Source organism: Synchiropus splendidus, chromosome 1 (assembly GCF_027744825.2).
Source record: "Synchiropus splendidus isolate RoL2022-P1 chromosome 1, RoL_Sspl_1.0, whole genome shotgun sequence".
In the NCBI taxonomy this organism is placed as follows: Eukaryota; Metazoa; Chordata; class Actinopteri; order Syngnathiformes; family Callionymidae; genus Synchiropus; species Synchiropus splendidus.
Window position 1 is genome coordinate 7098681 of NC_071334.1, and position 19266 is coordinate 7117946.

At 43.7% G+C, this 19266-nt stretch overlaps 2 protein-coding genes across 3 annotated transcripts in view; both read right to left on the minus strand.

Annotated features, from left to right (window-relative positions):
* syde2 (synapse defective 1, Rho GTPase, homolog 2 (C. elegans)) overlaps positions 1 to 6994 on the minus strand; it is a 50433-nt gene extending 43439 nt beyond the window's left edge. The window contains exon 1 of the mRNA XM_053862491.1: positions 6977 to 6994. The gene's annotated coding sequence lies outside the window, so the exon portion shown is untranslated. The remainder of the gene's footprint in view (positions 1 to 6976) is intronic.
* A 376-nt stretch (positions 6995 to 7370) lies between these two features.
* On the minus strand, positions 7371 to 9721 carry c1h1orf52 (chromosome 1 C1orf52 homolog). 2 transcript variants are annotated; one of them, XM_053846174.1, is made up of 3 exons: positions 9325 to 9721; positions 8927 to 9137; positions 7371 to 8522 (listed from the first exon to the last, which is right to left on the minus strand). In XM_053846174.1, the coding sequence occupies exons 1-3, from the start codon at positions 9625 to 9627 to the stop codon at positions 8368 to 8370; spliced, it is 669 nt and encodes a 222-aa protein (XP_053702149.1). In that variant the 5' UTR covers positions 9628 to 9721; the 3' UTR covers positions 7371 to 8367. The 2 variants fall into 2 exon arrangements, with proteins under 2 accessions (XP_053702149.1, XP_053702140.1); XM_053846165.1 differs by having other exon boundaries at positions 7374 to 8525.
* Between the last annotated feature and the right edge of the window lie 9545 nt (positions 9722 to 19266).

The window sequence follows — 19266 nt, forward strand, 5'->3', positions numbered from 1 at the left end:
AGACACAGCACTCAACAAACACTCATGGAGACAAACAGAAACATTGAAGAAGTCACTGGCTATTTGAGAGGTCTGTTCAGGACACGTCCCTTGTCCATCACATGTCGCAGGTTGCCAGACCACCACTCACACACACACGGACAACTTAAGAGTCATCAATTGTGGGAGGAAACCAGAGTGCCCCGTCACACAAGAACATACCTATCGAAAAGACCCATAAGTGGACTGTCTCTAAGATCAGGCTGAGGAGCATGCTGGACCTCACATGACCTGAAAATACAAGAGAAATCATTCTTAAAATATTCCCAAACTTCACTACTAAACACAACTTTTACAGGCAGTGAGATTGCAGCGAAAAGTTGCAGGATTTTCAAGTCTCTATTTACGCTGTGCTTTACTCACGACTACTGAGGGAGGTACTGTTTAAAGTTCTACTCTGAATTCTGTCCCTGTAATATTAGAAATACCTGCTGTGCACGCACACACACACACGCTCACGGCCACTATTTTCAAAGGCCTGATGACTGAGGGCATTATTGTCAGGGCCATTCATCCGAGGGGCCCCAGCATCCCACATCTTGCCCCTCCACCACCACCACCACCACCACTAAAACATGATAAGCATCTGTTATTGCTCTGCAGGAGCCGTGTAGGCCCTGACGCCTCGGCCTGCCTCTGCGACTAGACCCTGTCTGGGCATTTATTTACAGGTCAAAACCTGCATAGTGAGTGTTTGTGTGTGGAGGAGGCCGCAGAACGGGGGAGGAGTGACAGAACGGAGACTGGATGTTCTGAAGAGACGGCACAGACCGGCAACAGTTTCGCTGCAGGGTTGGTGTCACGTCTTATTTGACTAATACGGACAATTATTGCAATTTTCGTGCTGGAAATGTCTGGGATGCCACACAGTGCAATAAGTGGTGTCCAAGGTAAAAAGTCCATTTTAGGTTGTCAAGCTCTCTAAAGTGTTTGGAGCGCTCTAACGGACCGGATCACCCGACAAACTGTACGATACACAATGACTGACAAGCACTGGTTGTGTAGTCTGTGTGCACATGGACGGTGTGAGCCATACAGTACCTGCCAACAGTTGTTGCCGATTTAACAAGATACCAGTGGCAACTTTCAGGAAATACTTCATGATCAACTCTGGTTCAAACTAATACTAAGTTCTGTTGTGTGGGCATTACATGCTGACGCACATCTTCCTGTACAGGTGTCAGATCAATAACAATAACAGCAACAGTGGTGCTTATGAGCCTCGATTTCCTCCCTCAAATTTCCTCCCTCAGCTTCTGAACACCCCTTGTTGACGCGGCACAGGCCAGTGCTTGAATGTGCTTTTGACTGACAGAGATGCAACTAGCGGACGCAGTGTGTATGCAGCAATAAGTCTGGACCAGAGTTTTCCGCCGGAGCGCCGTCTAGTTCAATCGATTGGCCGCCGAACGGTCCATGGCAGTTCCAGTCCACGATACCAACGCACTGCTTCCAGGTTCCGACCTTTCAATGAAAATTCTGTTGAAACAGACCAGAGTTCTATCTCGCTCCAAAGCCAGCAACGGTGCGGAGAAAGCATCAGCTACCTCACAGAGAGCAATGAGGAACGGGGAGAGAGGATCAGAAGAGGGGGACAACGACGATATGCAAGTTAAATAAAGTTATCCCATGGGTCATTAGAAAACAAATTTTCATGTAATAACCATCTGATAATGTTTGATTTTGTTTGACTGTTTTCTTTTTTTGTTACACCATTGTTAATAAAACAATATTTGAGAGAAAATGATCATCCATTGTTAGGACAGCACTAGAGTCAAAAGCTTGGACTTGGAACAAGTCAGGCAGTCAGAAGGCCTTTGAGTGGTCCCATAAAGACAGGGTGAATGGGTCTCAATCCCAGAAGATCCAGCTGACGTGGTTAATGTGGCTTTTGTGTCATGGTTTTCAGTCCAGCAGAGGAGAGACCACATGGATGCTCCCACACCAGATGGAAGGAAATATATATAGAGATTTGGGAAGAGTTGATTTTTGGGTCAACGCAAATCCATGAGTACATTGACACCCCCCCCCCCACCCTCCGTGATGCCTCGACACATCCATGGACAGCTACCCCTGTGCTCTCAGCGGATATCTGCTTCATGTGCAGAAGACATTCTTTGGAGGAGGAAGAATGGTCTCGTGCTCCGAATCTGTCCAAATCTCAAAATCTACTGTTCCCAGCAACACAGACGAAGGAGTTTTTATCTTGTCATTTGTATTGTCTTTATCAAGATGCAGTCATGCAAGAAGGTTGTGAAGGCTTTCCTGAGTCAACGGGAGCCTCTTCAACTTTTTGAGACTCACAACAGAGATGTTGAGCAACCTGTGGGAAAACCTCAAGTATTGGCTGGTTTGGGTATAAGTACTATGAGGCCTGGATCTTTACTGGGACAGATCTGTTGGAAGGCTATATAGGACTGAAGTAGTGCATTTCAAACGTTTACAGGACTCATTGAAGAGAGAAAACAAATGTACGGTTAGGTTGACTACGGCCGGGGAGGAGTTTCAATTACTGTATCAGAAATGTACAGCACAATGCAGAAGTGACGGCGGTCAGAGAGAGTTGAAGTAGTTCACCCATGTGCAACACAGATTTGGGCCCTGCAAGGAAGAGCCTTCATGCCATCGTTCTTTTGTTCCTCATTTGAGTTCGAGACAAGTGATGTCAAATGTTCCTACATCACCTTCACAGCTATCTGGGATCAATATCTGTCCGCTAACTTGACAATAGTTGCAGAAATAAGGAAGTGCTTTTCTTCATCCCCCACTGCTAACCTCCCCCGCCGTCGAGGTCCTTTGTGACGGCAGAGGCAGAACATCTGCTTAGCTGCCGGCCTTTCAGCAGACGAGGCTGAAGTGTACCCCAAAATCCAGGCAGTGTGACAGACTGACAAGGCTTGTGTATGTGTGTGCGCGTTGGTGTGTGCACTCGGGGGTATGTTAGGATACAGGACCCTGCAGCTGTTGGGTCTCCCCTCCTGATGGAGGCCCATTGTTCCGAGGCGCTGTGTCCCCGGCTCTCCGCCTCTGTCCCGGCCGCTTTATGGGCCTTTGACTCTTTTCTTGGCCGCACCGCAACTAAATTTACGTCTCAGGACACACTGGCTTCCAGCGGGTGTAAATCAGACGGGACGATCGCTGTCTGAGCAGCGCTGTTGAAGGTCTCACAATCACATTATTCTCAGCCCCATTCAGCCCGAGTTTACTGTTTTCACCAAATCTCAAAGGAACTTTTCATGTCAGCTATCGCGACCATTCAGTGGCAGGCAGCGCTCCATAAACAGTCTAATGTATTCCTGGTGTCATGTATAGCCAGAAAACTATAGGAAAAAAAATCTGCGCTTTGCCGTTGCAAATCTCATTTTGAGTTCATAAACTGGACCATCTTTGTCAGTGAAAGGATATTTATATTCATTTATATAAAAGATATTTCCACCAGTGTCGGGTTTAACATGAAGCTGGAGCTTCCATCTGCTGCCATTTTTGGAAAGTTTAACGCTCCTCTCAAAACCACCATGCAAATGTTTCATCAGAAAAAATGATCCAACCAACTGCTTTACTTGGAATTTATTACTATTTTTTTCTCCCAAAATTGGTCTGTTGACAACGTGAACCACATATTCCACCAAAAATGTCTTCTGAAAAGAACCCAACAATTAGCAGGGCTGCGATGGCAAATGATACCAGCAACATATATGACAACATTATTTAGATCCTTCAGCTCCATCTTCAAGGACGTTTTGACCCCGGCCCGCCTTCTCCTCTGATACTACCGTCAAATTACACATGTCAGAACCCCATTTCCAGGAAGGATCATCTCATCACATACCAAAGGCCCTGCACCCATGCGACAGCAGATCACTCCTTTAACAGACCCTAACATAGTTGAGCAGCTCCACTGGCAGCAGGAAGCCTCGTCCACCTTCATTTAAGCTGGTCACCAGCCACACCTATCCTCCTCATGTCGTCCTTATACAAACCCATTATGCTAGTCTCATCTTCTAATATCCAAAGGCCCATACCCTAAATCACAAACTGCATGATGACGGCCCAATGTTTTCTTTTGTCTTTGTTCTCCACGCTCGGGATGTGTAGTTCCTTGGAGAACGTCTGACGGTCAACCAGGCGAGTCGCCCAGATGATGTAGTGACCATCACTCAAAATGGGGAGGATAAAAAGCCATTGGAAAAACGTGCATTTGTCCTGTCAACAAGACTCCACAGATGCCACAGTTGTGAGGCAGCGTGCCAGTGGCATGATGGATGCTGAAGTGTCACTTTGGACAATAGAAGTTGCTGCGTTTTGTTCCGTATACAAGTAACATCTGACTTACGACCTGCTCGACTTACGTCCACCTCAGGCAGCAGATGCTTTTTTTTTATTATTCAATGTCTGGCACCGCAGCACGTAGCAGCCCCGCATCGCGTACAACAGTTACGGCAGCACAGTATCCCGGCACCTAACTCTCACACAGCCATCTACCACAACAGTAGCACCTATAACCCTCACATCGGCTATTTTGAATGGCATTTGACTTATGACCGGGATCAGCTCCAACTAACTGGTCGGATGTTACTTGTATGTTAATTCAGAACAAGTGACAAATAGTGAATCCATGTAAGACAGGACTGAAACTCACAACTCAGCAGGACATAAACCAGATATTCTCTTCTGGAAAGTGAAAAAACAAATTTTCCCTCTGCTTTTGCGGCAGTGTGCCGCATCAGGGTCCGGGTCTGTAATCATCCTCCTGATGCAGCTGCTGCTCTGGATATTTACAGATGTTGCTGGGGTGGAAGTGGTGCGCCAACATCAGGGGGCTTCAGAGAAAATATGCAGCGGCAGCGGTTTTGTTCCACACACTCACTGAAAATGAGGATATTATATGTCTGTAAAACCGAGAGGGAAGAAACCACACAATGTTCAGGGAAGAAAAATATGCAGGAAAGATGTTATGTAACTGAGAGGGTTTTTGAAAAGTCATCACATGGTTCACTTCATCTCGACTGATCAATGAGATGAAGCTATTGATTCATTCACAGCTACCTGCTACTATATTTATTTATGAGAGAAGTGACTCGCTGTCAGACAAAAAAACTTAAAAGAAACTGAAATATCAGGAGAGAAAATAGCAAGGGGGAGAATTAAATTAAATAAAAATAATAACTCATACTACAAAAATGTGTACCAGCATAGAACTGGAAAGAAACAATGAAAAAGAAAAACTTGCCGTTGCTAAAAGGGCAGCAAAACAAAAGCAAACAAATAAATAAGGGCCGAATACACACTGCAAACTTTAATAAGGCAGAGCTGCTGTCGGCTCGTGACCCAAACCACAAAGATGCCAGTGACTGTGTGAAAGTGTCATTAGCTGAACACCAGCAGACGTGCGGAGCTGATTTAGGAATGTTGGCTGAAAGCTCAATGGCCATCATGAGGTCGTAACCATCCAGTAAACGTGTCACCGTTGATAAACTGCCGGGGACAACAGATGCACCGTAAATTTCAACTCCTTTTATTTATTGTAAAGTGCTAAAAACACTTAAAATTGTGTTTATGTGTGAGGCAAATATTAACAGCTTGGAGAATGTGGCTTATTATTAGTCACTTGTGTTTATAGCGGCACCACTCCGCAAAACGCTAACTTTCTGGGTTTAGCCGTTTGTGGGCTGGTTGCTCCACCAACAGAGTTAAAACGGTCCGAATAGACCGATGATCACATGCGGTCTCAGTTCTGCTGGGTTAGCGAGGACCAGCGAGTTAGTCAGTTATTTTTTTTAATTCTTGCAGAGGCATTTCAGATTGTTCGTTCAATTTGTCTTCAATAGTAAATAAACATTACACCATAGTGTTGGAATTCCCATCATGCATTGCTCCACGGTGGTAGCCATACTTCTTAGGATACTTAAATTACGCCTCAAAAAGCTGCGTTGCAAGTCTCTGAGAAACTGTTTGGTGTTGAATCTATTCCTCTCACAGTTTTTATTCACATAAATCTACCTCACTTTCACAGAGGCATTTTATTTTTATTTTTGATCACACACAGACTACTTAATTTATCACAAATGCTTCATGCTGGATTTTATTAAATGCTAATTTTAAATAGCCATTGAAGTGCCACATTTGAATTAATTTTATTATGAACTGGCTAAACTGCTGACATTTATTTATTATCTATGTTTAGTTTTATAACCGTGTGATATTTTAACAAACATCACACGATTTGTTGATTTGCTGGATCTTCCTATGGTACACGAAGCCGTGCATTAGCTGTGTCCGAATGTTTCCCAGGTCTCTGAGGACGGCTGGTGATTTTCCATGAGGATCTGATAATCATCAGTCTGCTCCTGCTCAGGACCAGCGAGCTGCTCCCGACATGGCTGGGCACATACCTGGAGCAGGAATTTTATCAGAAGCATATTTACCGCCATTTCGTGTCAAACCGTGATGACAGATAGCGGAGGAATTCCTCAGAACCCAAAAAGTCTTCCCAAGTGGAATATCTTTAATCTTGGAAATTCACAAGAATGAAAAAAGAACGTGGCTCCCGAGTGAGGACATCTGCAGAAGTGATGTTTGCTCAGTCTTGGGAGAATGCTGCCATTGTGTGCATCGACGTTACACAAATCAATTGTGTTTACATCACATCACAACAGCCATGCAAGAAAGAGGCACGACACTACAGCCTCTTTCACATGACAACAGCATCAAATGAATTCCAATTCCTTAATCCTCAATTCTTATCCCTTAAATGCAGATACGCTGTGACTGTGGGGGGCAGCATTGTGCAAAAGCGGCGTTCAGTCTGCAAATGATGAATAAGAGATCATAAAATAAATGTAAATGTCACACAAAAAATAGGTAAATAAGCCATAAAATGTGTAAATACAATATTTTTTATAATATGTAGACCTCCATTCACAAAGAAAATACTTACATTTGTAGCTGGCTTTCTTCGCCGCTTTGGATTCCATTTCGTATCGGATGGAAATAAGCAAATTGTATTCCTCAGAGTATTCATCAAAACAACTTCCTAAGGATCGGGACAGCCCTCTTCACGGGAGAATGCAAAGATAAATGAGGCCAAACAGAATATGTGTGTATGGTTGAGAGGTTTGAGGAAAATGTGGTGAAATGTACATAAGATCCATCATCCAGAGTAATGGATAGAGATGAAGGAATGTTGAAGGACGTTTCTGAGATGAAGATACCATGCTATTTATATATATATATATATATATATATATATATATATATATATATATATATATATATATATATATATATATATATAAAGGTCATAAAGGTCATCTAATCTAATCTGAGGAACGTGGAGAAGATGGTAGAAAGTTAGGGAGGTCACATGGTTTGGACATGTCTATAGGAGAGACAGGGCGAGGCCAAGTATGCTGGAGATAGAAGAAGAGGAAAACAACCAGTCAGGCTCATGGTTATGAGGGGTATGATGAGAGATCATGGTGAAGAGGAGCTGTGTGACTAGGGAGGATGCTCAAGTTTAAGGAGGAAGAGATGTAGTGGTGAGCCCTGATGGCAAATGAAATGCCAGGAGATGCACCGTGAATTAAACTACAGCCACAAAAACGTCATTTCGGACATTAAGTGCCTCTTAACAAATAGAAATATCTGCGCTCACGCTTCCGTCAGTTATATCATTCATCAATGGCACCACCTAGCGTCAGAAAGAGGAACAGCGCTTTCCAACTGCAATTTTTAATCAATCACCACCATTTCATTTCAAGTTCACTGGAACAACACAACACACACAGGTCCAGGAGGCGGAGAGATTATACATCATAGTACAATACCAACCACATATACAGAACAGAGATACTGTAAACTGAAACTGAGGCTCTTTACTGGAGATGTATTCAGCTTAAAAAAAAGGAGCAGATAAACGCTGGCAGGAACATAGTTGAAGAAATGTGTTTGAAGTAATATTCATAAAACGCCACGTTTTGATCAGAAAATGTTTATAAAGACAAAGTCAGTAAAACACTAAGGTGTCCCCATCAGCCCTTATAAACCAGATATTTCAGCTTCTTTGACACCTCTTCCCTAAAATACAATGATGCAGAGAAAAACCGAAACAACGGAAATGGACTAGGACAGATAAACCAGGTGTTTGGTGAATCCTCATCACAGACATTAAAAACACACAACCAGTTTCTTCGATTCATTCCAGCACTAATGCTATATATTACTGACTTGTGCTTGAACTGACTTGGCAACTAAACAAGGACCTTTGTCGTGTTGGATGAAACTTGAATATTTGGTGAATGTTTTAAAATGCTAACAACAGTCTGGTGTTCACTCCAACTTTTGTCGGAGGATTCTTTTTTCCTCCTCCACGAAATTTTTGTCAGAAGTAGCTTGTCCCAAATCCCTCTTCCGCTTCTCCTTCTGCTGAAAGGTCTCCACGCGGCGCTTCTTAGCAGACATGTCAGACGCCTTGTTCGGTTCCTCTTCTGGCCGATACAGTGTGTCAGAGAAAGGATGGTTTGGGTGGGGAGGGGGCGTGGTGGGAGTGCATGAAGGATGGGGGTGGTTTGAGTATGATTTGGAAGGACAGTGCACAGTAATTTTTAGCTCCTAGTTAAAACCTAAACACATGTAAATTTTTTATCTACAAAATGTCGTATATGTCATTGATGTTCGTATTAAATGAACAAAACACATTTATCTGTTTAGCTGTGACACAAAGGTAAGAAAAACATTCATTTTCTGTAGAACAAAATACTGTTTAAATAGAAAACCACTATGAGTGTTAGAATAAATGTAATACTGGAGTATCATAAGACTAGGTTCACGTTTACTTTCCACAGTTGATTTCTCCCTCCCTCTGCTGTGATGCGACAAAACGACTCACCTGAGTCCAGCAACTGCTGCTCTTCCTCTGGGAGAAACTTGGCTTTGCCAGCTCGACCAGGCGCATCCTCGCCGTTGTCCTCATACACACTGGACCACTTAATAGCCATGTCCTGTCCAGGGGGAGGACCCCTTTTCCTCATCGTTGGTTCCGCAGTATATGACTGGGGAGGGGGCACAGCAGTCTGCCATGGGGCGAAGTCTCTGGGAATCTGGGTGGAGAGAGAGGAATAGACCAGGGATTCACGCTTTGTTCGTGTAAATGTCGTTTTAAGGGGAACAAATCAGACTTGATACAGACGCTTGTCAGTTACTATATTTACATTCGTCAATAATAATGCAGGGGAAACGAAAGGAAGCGGGCGTGCTCGTCAAACTAAAAATTAAAAGCATGCATACCTCCTCAGGCGGTTTAACCGCTAAACGATCCCAGTCGATTTGCTTATTGAGCGGGTTGTAGAGAAAAGCCGGTTTGGACACCGTGTTGAAGAGTTCGTCAGGTTTGGGGAGAGGCGCTCCACCAGTTGCCCTCTTGGTCCCGGCGCTTTGAGAGGTCTGGTCTCCGCTGTCGGCGGCTTGTGTCGCGGGCTTCGGGCTTGTTTCCTTCGGTCGCTCCGCTTCCCCGTCCGAGTCGCTGCTGTCACTTAAATCGTCGTAGCTCGAGAAGAAACCTAGAGCGCCAGATTTTGCTTCGTCTGCCATGACTTCAAGTGAACGTTTGATAAATTAGAGGATTTATTAACCGGTTTTCCCTCACGGACGCTCATTCACAGTGTAATGTGCACTCCATTTTGAATCCGCCTCCAAAACAGTCGTAAAATTTAGCAGGCCGTATAGTAGACCAGTGTCGCAAAACCATTGTCGTAAAAAGCGCAGCGCAAACGTTTACAAAAGTTAACCCATCAAAGTTGTTAATAATATAAGTGTTTAATAATGAATATAAAATAGTCGATAATTATATTGTTTACAGTAAATAATGATACACTGGAAAAATAATTAACTGTTAAAAAATGTTATTTCGGAGAACAATTTTATTAATTAGATTATTTAAGTGTAGCTTTCGAAAAAGGAATTTAAGACGGATTATTCAAAAAGTAACACATATAATAATAAGTGTCTTAAATCCGGATTTGTACAAGTGTCTTTGTGCCGCTAGAGTGCAGTATTGTCAGAGAAATAAGCAACAAAAATATTTTAATAAAGATGATATTTGGTCATCGCTGTATTGCATGGCGTAAAAATATATAATACCAATACTAATTGCGTTCATTCTAGTTGTGTAATCGGGATTTGGATGCCAATAGAAGTATTCGATTTCTGGCTGATGAAGATGAGCTGTACTGACACGAATTGTTAGGGGCACTATGGTAAATCCACTGACCTCTACTGGTGTATTTGTGCATTACAATTTCGTTTGCCGTCTGGACGACGCAATAAACTTATTTATAGAAAGAATAGTTGCATAAATGAAATATATTAATATATTATAATAATATATTAAATATACTAAAATGAAAATAATGAATGAAAAAATATTCTTTGTAGAATACGTGTCCATTTGAGTTAAAGTGAGTGTAATTTAGAGGAAAATGTGAGAGATATAACACTTTGCGATGTTGAAATTTGAATTTATTTAGACCAAAGTGAAATAAAATGTTGTCTTTGAAGTAAAAAGAAATCAATGATAAAATGGAAGAAAGAAAAGCAGATAGGAGTCAAGGAGTCAAATATGTTCCAAACAAAATTAAGCACTGTCTCCACAGTGTAATTATACTTAAATACATTCAGAAAAAAATAGAGAAAATATTAAAAACAGAGAAGAAATTCATTTAACTTCATCCGACTATAGAAAATGTCAGAATTTATATTTCTCTTAACAGAAAAAATAGCTTATCCAAGTGGTTCTTAGATTGTGATGTACTTCTGTTATGTCTTCAGTAGAATACCTTTTCTGTGGTATAGCTGCAGAGCTAAGCGAGACTGACCGGGGCCAGACATGGCAAGGTCACTTCACTTCACAGCAGGAAACATAAATCTGCTCCTCTCATCCCCTGACGCTCAGCCACTGCAGCTCAAACGCTTCTGAAGAGACTTCACATATTTCGGTGAGCTGTGCAGGTTCAGGTCAGATGCTGCAAAGATTTACTGGAAGTCCAGTCTCAACAGATCCTGCGATATATTCTGAGCGACATATTTTTCAGCTTCTGGACTTGAGCTTACTTGCATTTGTCTCTCGGCTTCTTCGTGACGGATCGCTTCTTGTTCTGACTCCGTGTCAGTGGTCGATGTAATGGCTGAGGCAGTAAACCGGCAGGTACTACAAAGTACAAGCCGTAAAATGAGCCTGCTTTTACTGTAACAATATACTCACCTGACTCATCCTGCGTAGCTGTGATGACTGACTCTGAATCCTCTCTAAATTTGATTGAAAGCAAAAGGAGTTGGGCACCAGTCAGGACTGCTGTGACCCTGACAAGGCCAGAACAAAGCCCTCAATCCAGAAAGCAAGTCAGTGAACTTAAAACCAGAATATTAGGGTTTTTTTCTTTGTGTTTTTGCTGCTCTAGTTGCAGATAATTACATTTGCTGTTCCCAATAATGTTTAACGCCTTTTCATGAATAATGATATATATATATATATATATATATATATATATATATATATATATATATATATATATATATATATATATGTTTGTGTTTGTTTTTTCGCTTGTTTTTTGGCTTGTTTTCAAATACCACTAACTTGGTGTCGGTCCAATAAGTGGTCTACCCAGCAGTCATTTGTGGTCAAAATTAGTTGGGCACAGGAGTGCGAGATTCCTCATGGAGGTGAAGGGCACGCCCACCTCTTGTCTCTAATCATTTCTTCTCAATCCTGTTACACCTCACTTCAGTGACTTCCTGGTCAAGTGGAATTGATTCCTGGAACACTTTTGATCCGTTTAAGCGTTTGCCTTTTGAATACATACCAATACAACAGGGAGTTCAGACCCGTAAGTGACCTCTGCTGCTAACCTCTAAATGTCCGGGATCAAGTCACAGCTCAGCAGCTGGAATCAGGGCACCTTGACTTTGGATCAGCTCCAACGAGTGCTTTCCTTTCCACAAGTCACTTGCCACTCACATCCAAGTAGAGGGACCGACATAACCGTTGACCGAATCTTTTAAGAGTTAAGATGGTCATAACCCTGACTATATGTGTCTTAGGTAAATTCCAGAATATAGAGCGCAAAAGACTGTAAGCCGCGATGCCAATGTTTTGAACTCGAATCATGCCGCCAATATAATGAACATTACAGCTTTTATTTACATGGAAGAGCTGAAAACGCGCTGGTTCAGACACTAAGGCAAATAAAACACCTGTGATTTCATGAGTTGGATGAGATGAAGCTCAATATTTGGGCGGTATGAAGCCAGTTGGCGCCTAAAAATCCGTAGATCAGCTGCGTCGTCGTCGAGGCTGAGAGATTCAGACCGCAAAAATAGTAGTCCGGCCCGGAATCTCTGGTAAATGTATGCACATTTGATTGAAAATGCAATATGCTGTGGTGCACACAGAAGAAAATGAATGAATACTTCATAAACATCCAGGCAAAGGTGAGTAAATAAAATACTTTTCCCAGTGATGTTGCAAGATGAGCAAGAGAGAGAGGAGAGAGAGGGGCCAAGTATGTGCGGGAAGGTGCGGTAGATTTGGGTCAAAAGGACGGCAAGTGGGTTATGATCGGGTCAGCTGCTTGATCATCCCCATCACATGACCCACGACCTCCTGGGGGATGGAGGCAAAGGGTTAAACACACAGTGCACACTCAACTCGATGCCCTCCCCTGCTGCAGGCTGCATCTTCGTTCAGCCCACATTTGAATCCAGCATGTCATGTTTTTAGGGGAGAATCAGACAATGCAGTACAATATCACGTGCATGAGAAGAAGTTTATTGTTAGAACGTCAGTCCAGTTAGACTTTCAATGGAGTTTTGTAGTCCAACAGAGGAATGAACAGCTTCCTTTATCAACAAAAAAACAGCAGTGTACCAAAAGTAAACACGAGTATCAAACTTGTCACAAATGCAGCCGCATATCCAAGTATCTATGCGCTAAATACAAGTAACATCTGACTTACGACCTGCTTGACTTACGTCCACCCGTACTTACAAGCACGGTCAGCAGATTTTTTTTTTTATTCATTATTATTCATATTCATTATTTGCGAAACATCAGCACAATATCACTGTATCGTGTATCGCGATATTTGAGTGTATCGATACTTTTTCTCAATATTGCCCCTCGACCTCAAGGTCACTAGCACGCATCTCTAACCTCAACCTAGACTCTAACCTTTACCAACTCAAATTCTTCCACTGCGTCAGCTCATCCGTCACGAACGGGGAAGCAGAGAAGTTCATATTTGGAAGAGTCATAGCATGAAGCGTCATCACATCTTTGACTTATGAATTTATATGATAGGGCTGTTGTGTTCAGTCAGACTGTCGACATGAAACTGTAATTGATTTCCTGTTTCAGCCGTGTTTTTCTTGATCCAGACTCATATTTCATGGAGCTGGTTGAACTGGTGAAACCCTGTGAAGAGATTGAGCTGTTTGACTCGCACAGCGATCTACCACTACAGTAGTTCCTGGAACCCTCGCGACTTACGTCCAGTCCGACGTACGACCGAGTGGTCGGAACCGATCCCTGTCGTAAGTCAAATGTTACTGGTATTGATATAGCCAACTTGAAACATCAAGAGAATATCATAAAATTAAGTATCGCAATACTTTTGTGAAACATCGGTATCGCAATATTTGAGCCTATCTATAATTTCTTTCACCGCTAGTTTTCATCCTCACCAGCTCCTGGTGCTGAACAGATGCTCCTTACTTGCCATGAAACCATCATCCACCTGTTGAGTCTGTGGGCAACAGAGAGCTGTGTTGATCCAGATCTGGGGCAGCCTTCACACCTTGGGGGCAGATTGGTTACGGGGGAGAGGGAGTCCTGCCCCTGGCTGAGCAGGAAGACGTGTCACTGCCTTCATGGTACCGACACGGTTTGCAGATCAAAAGAGGTAATCCCTGTCTCGCTCCTCCTACACCTTCCCCTCCTCTGAGTCCATTCGACAGCCAGCACTCGTCCTGTGCTTCGATCCCTGCATCACCTCATCCTCAGGTTGTTACTTGAACTCGCCCTGACGCCCACGGTGAACCCTGGAGGCCTGGCGGTGGGATTTTCTGACTCATTAGCGCTGCTCACTCGAGTGAGGCAGCCGGCAGATTCCTTCAAGTTCATCACATCAGTCAGTGCCGCGGTAAGAGAGGAGAAGTGGGCCGCCGCCGCCGCTAGGACCTCGCTGTGACAAAGCCTAAAGTGAAATGAGACAAGCTGGTGGAAGGAAGAGAGGGGGACGATAAAGTTGGGGCATGAGCCGAAGAAGGTCCACACCCTGATGCAGCGCAGCGTGGTTAACACGTCTTAGCAGTTTAGTTAGAAGAGTGTTAACGCCTGTCAGTTACTCGTCTCGGCAGCAGGTGCCTGTTTGACCTCTGAAGTTCAGACGCCATCCTGTTGACCATTCGGGGGGATGTGCTGAGCAGGAAAAACACCAGGGCAGAGCCTTTTGACACCAGTATTCTTAAAGGATGTTTACTGTTGACCCCAACCTCAGAAAGATCAATTTGGTTGACACGAAACCCTCAGTCCGATCCTTGGCTTTGGAGACTTTCTTCGGCTTGTGTTTGAAAGTATCTGATTCTGCACAGAAATATGTATGGAATCCAGGCAGAGCTCAATTCTGTCGCATGATTCTCTCAATACAGCAGTTTGAAACGATGCCAAGGCTCAGTTGGAAATTTATGTTTAGTATGTTGGCACTCAGAGATACATTTCCTTAGTCTCCCAGAATCAAAAGGAAAACAAATTTTTGTCTATAACTCACTTAAAATGGTTAAAATTCCAGTTGAGTACACTGTATCAGTGGAAGTGAAAGCTCCCAGAATGGTTCTCAATTCGGACGGTCCGAAGATGACACAAAGCTGCCTCTCGACAGTTCAAAGTGTTCGAACAAGGAACATTTTGACCTGGCAACCGTATATCCACTCAACAGTAGGAGGCAGAGCCTTGCCCAAGGGCACCCACGAGGTGAGAATAACGGGGGGGGTTGAAGAGATTTACACTGCTGAATTGGGCATTGGACCCTCGACCTCAAGGTCACTCGCACGCATCTCTAACCTCAACCTAGACTCTAACCATTCCCAACTCAAATTCTTCCACTGCGTCAGTCCATCCATCACGAACGGGGAAGCAGAGAAGTTCACACTTGGAAGAGTCATAGCATGAACCGTCATCACATCTTTGACTTATGAATTTATGTGATAGGGCTGTTGTGTTCAGTCAGACAGTAGACATGAAACTGTAATTGATTTCCTGTTTCAGCCGTGTTTCTCTTGATCCAGACTCATATTTCATGGAGCTGGTGATGTAGTGAAACCCTGTCAACAGTCTGCGCTGTCTGTCTCACTGGCGTCATGAGTCAAAACTCAACCCAACGCAAGCAGGACTCGTATCAACGTTACACTTGGGACTAGTGGTGACTGTAGTTTGAGACTTTCTTGACTCAGACTTGCTTCTGTGAAAGCTGCCAGGGGGTTATTGAACGACTTGCTGACTCAGCTGAAGTGAGTGTGTCTACAGGCATGTGTTGAGTATGTTGGAGTGTGACACTCTTCAAGGCTTCGTGTGAACTGCCACATCAGGGATCAGAAGAAAGACTCCTTGAGACCGTCAGCATGACTAATAGGAGTCAGACCAGTCCACTAAGTTGTGTGTCCTTCAGCTTTTCCATCGGCCCAGATTCAAAATCCAAGCAACCCTGTGTTTTTCAGTGATTCCCTGACTCTCTTCCAGAGGAAAGACCACCCCAAGCTACCGCTCGACAAATCAGCACCCTGATTCAAGAGTCACTGGAAGTGACCGTTATGGCACTCCTTGCACGGGAAGCCCTCCACAACAAAGACACGTGGGTTTACAAGCATGTTGGGGTTTTGGGTTATGAGCTCATATTTGGTTCTCTGGCTTTACTCCTAGAGTGTTCACAAGTGTAACGAAGAAGCGTGCAAGGGTGTTTATGTGGTCAACTGTAAAGGAGCAGGTCATCTTCAGACAGTTTTTACTCCAGTAATGGTGCAGGCAAGTGTGTGTCTGCATCCCTCATGCACCCCAGAACCCCACAGTGATCACCTTTACAGCCCAGGAAACCGAATTATTGCATTAGTCTGGCTAAGTCTGGACTTTTAAAATGCATGTAAACAGCTTAGTCCCACTACTGGAGAGGAATTTGGATTTCTCTTAGCTGGACCACACGACCTGGATAATGGGGTTAATAGCTGGACTAAGCTAGCATGTAGTCAGTAGCTGGACTAAGCTAGAGTATAGCCAGTAGCAAGACTAAGCTAGCATGTAGCTAGTAGCTGAACTAAGCTAGCATGTAGCCCAGTAGCTGGACTAAGCTAGCATGTAGTCAGTAGCTTGACTAAGCTAGAGTATAGCCAGTAGCAAGACTAAGCTAGCATGTAGCCCAGTAGCTGGACTAAGCTAGCATGTAGTCAGTAGCTTGACTAAGCTAGAGTATAGCCAGTAGCAAGACTAAGCTAGCATGTAGCCCAGTAGCTGGACTAAGCTAGCATGTAGCCAGTAGCTGGACTAAGCTAGAGTATAGCCAGTAGCAAGACTAAGCTAGCATGTAGCCCAGTAGCTGGACTAAGCTAGCATGTAGCCAGTAGCTGGACTAAGCTAGCATGTAGTCAGTAGCTGGACTAAGCTAGCGTGTAGCCAGTAGCTGGATTAAGCTAGCATGTAGCCAGTAGCTGAACTAAGCTAGCATGTAGCCAGTAGCTGGACTAATCTAGCATGTAGCCAGTAGCTGGACTGAGCCAGCATGTAACCCGGAAGCTGGACTAAGCTAGCGTGTAGCCAGTAGCTGGACTAAGCTAGCATGTAGCCAGTAGCTGGACTAAGCTAGAATGTAGCCAGTAGCTTGACTGAGTTAGCATGTAGCCAGTAGCTGGACTAAGCTAGCATGTAGCCAGTAGCTGGACTAATCTAGAATGTAGCCAGTAGCTTGACTGAGTTAGCATGTAGCCAGTAGCTTGACTAAGCTAGCATGTAGCCAGTAGCTGGACTATCATGGGACTGGGTGATGTGCGGCTGCAGCAGCTTCAGCTACGCAGTGGAAGTAAACAAACTCTGAGACTCATCACAGTCTAGTGATGTCGAATAATATATAATAATATATACAATGGAGAAGTCGTGTGTGTGACCTGATGCAGTGTGTGTGTTCCTCAGTCTGAGCCCATGTCTGTGGTGATCACGTGACAAACCTGGTATCAGACGCTGATCTGCATTCACACAGGTTGTTTTGATCGTTTTTGTTCCCACAAAACAAACTTATGTTGTTGGTTTAAGGTGACGACATTACCTCCATGTTAGCAACCGTTGGCATGTTTGGTAAGCTAGTCAAGAAAGCGAGAAAGAGAACAGAGTCTCCTGAATATTTCATTTTATTCAGAAACTTGCGAGTTCAATCCAGAGATCTGCCAGGGGAAGTGTGTTGACAATGATGACGGGGATGGTGGTCAACCGTTGCGCATAATGGGGGCGGAGTGGGGGTGGCTAGGTTACCATAGTCTGTTCAGAACCATTCATGCTTTAGAATCAAAGCCTCTTCATGGCAGTTGAACTGAAACGCTGTCTTAAAAAGCTGATATGTGGGACGTTCTTGTGTCCTTCTCCTGCTCCGGGAGACCCCCTGTCTAGCATCACAACAAGCTGGCATGTCATGCAGTGGTTCAAATCCCAATCCAAGTCAAGCCACCCACAGAGGGAACTGAACTCTTCTGTCTGAATTTCTGATTCCAGACCATAAACAGATATTATTCTCTCAACATCACATATTAAGTTGTAGCTCGTGAAGTGGTGAAAAGACCAAATATCGTCCAAACAATGCTAATTCTTTGCTAGCGTCAACGCTTTTTTTTCGGCAACTTTGATGTCGCCTCGAACGAGACACCATGTTTTTCTTGGAACTGGAGCCATTTTTGGTCGAGATGGGGGGGATAAAGAGGCGAACGACAGGGCTTACACAGATATAGCGCACTGAGGGGAGAAGATCAAGTGTCCTTGTCTCCCTGCTGTAAAAATAAATTCGGCAGGATCAGAGCAGACGAGCAGCCGGAGCCTCTGGAATGACGGGACGATTGCACTGCTCCCCAAATTTCCACAGAATACGACACTGTTTGACATCCCAGAAACAATTGGTGTCATATCACAAATTAGCATCTTGTTCAGTGCCATGACAATCCCTTCATTCTCCTTTGTGTTTGTAGCCCAAGATAAGTGTCATTGCACGGCGCGCACAGATTCACGCCTGTTTGGCTTGTGCCACGGGCCGCCCACCAAATGGTTCACAGAGGCTGTTGCTCTTCAAACATATTGTGTTGTATTTGTTGCAGACTCACAACCTCAAATTGAAAAAAAAAAAGTCATTTTCAATGAAGATCTGTGCACAGCTGTCTCTCTCAAACATTTGCATGCAGATTTATTACCCATAAAATGGGAATAAAAGATCAGGCTCCTCGTGACTAATGCTGCGTACTTCATTATTTTGTTTTAAGAGGCTTTAGCTACGTCGTGTTCTCTCAAGTGGTATTCGGACAAGATGTGCTGCCCAAATCTCTGCGTCTCCGAAGAAACCAGGTAAGTGGAGGCATCCTTCAAGAATTCAGTTGTTTGCGTTGAGTAGTTTTCACACCCGACATCTGAACTTCAAGCTACATACTAGCAGAAGCAAATCTCTGCAGTGAAAACTAGGCTTCTTTTTCATGCCAGTAAGTAGTGGTCAGTTGGTGAGATGTATGGATTATGTGAGTCGATTGTTCAGCTGTGCTTCCTGTCTTGCAAGCTCAGTCGGTGCGTAGAGATGTTAGGATCTCAGAGCCACTTCCTTGTATGCAAAATGGCGCCAGGATTTGAAAGTCATGACTGCCACTTTCCCTTCCAGTCAGCTTCAAAGCTTATTCCCTCCAATATATGATTCAACATTGCATTTGTTGCAGCAAGTAGAGACTGGTCAAATGTTGGGACATTCTCTTCCAGGGAGCCCTCTGGTGGACATCAGTACTGGATATATAAAACTTGAAAACAAATATGATGTCCACGCTTAAACACAATGAATGACACAGATTCTTGACTTCTCAAAAACGTTCCGCAAATTTTCCTGAGGGGGTTCTTTTCTAAGTGTTGATCTGAATTTAAAGTTTTTCCATTGTTACATAAAAATATACAGA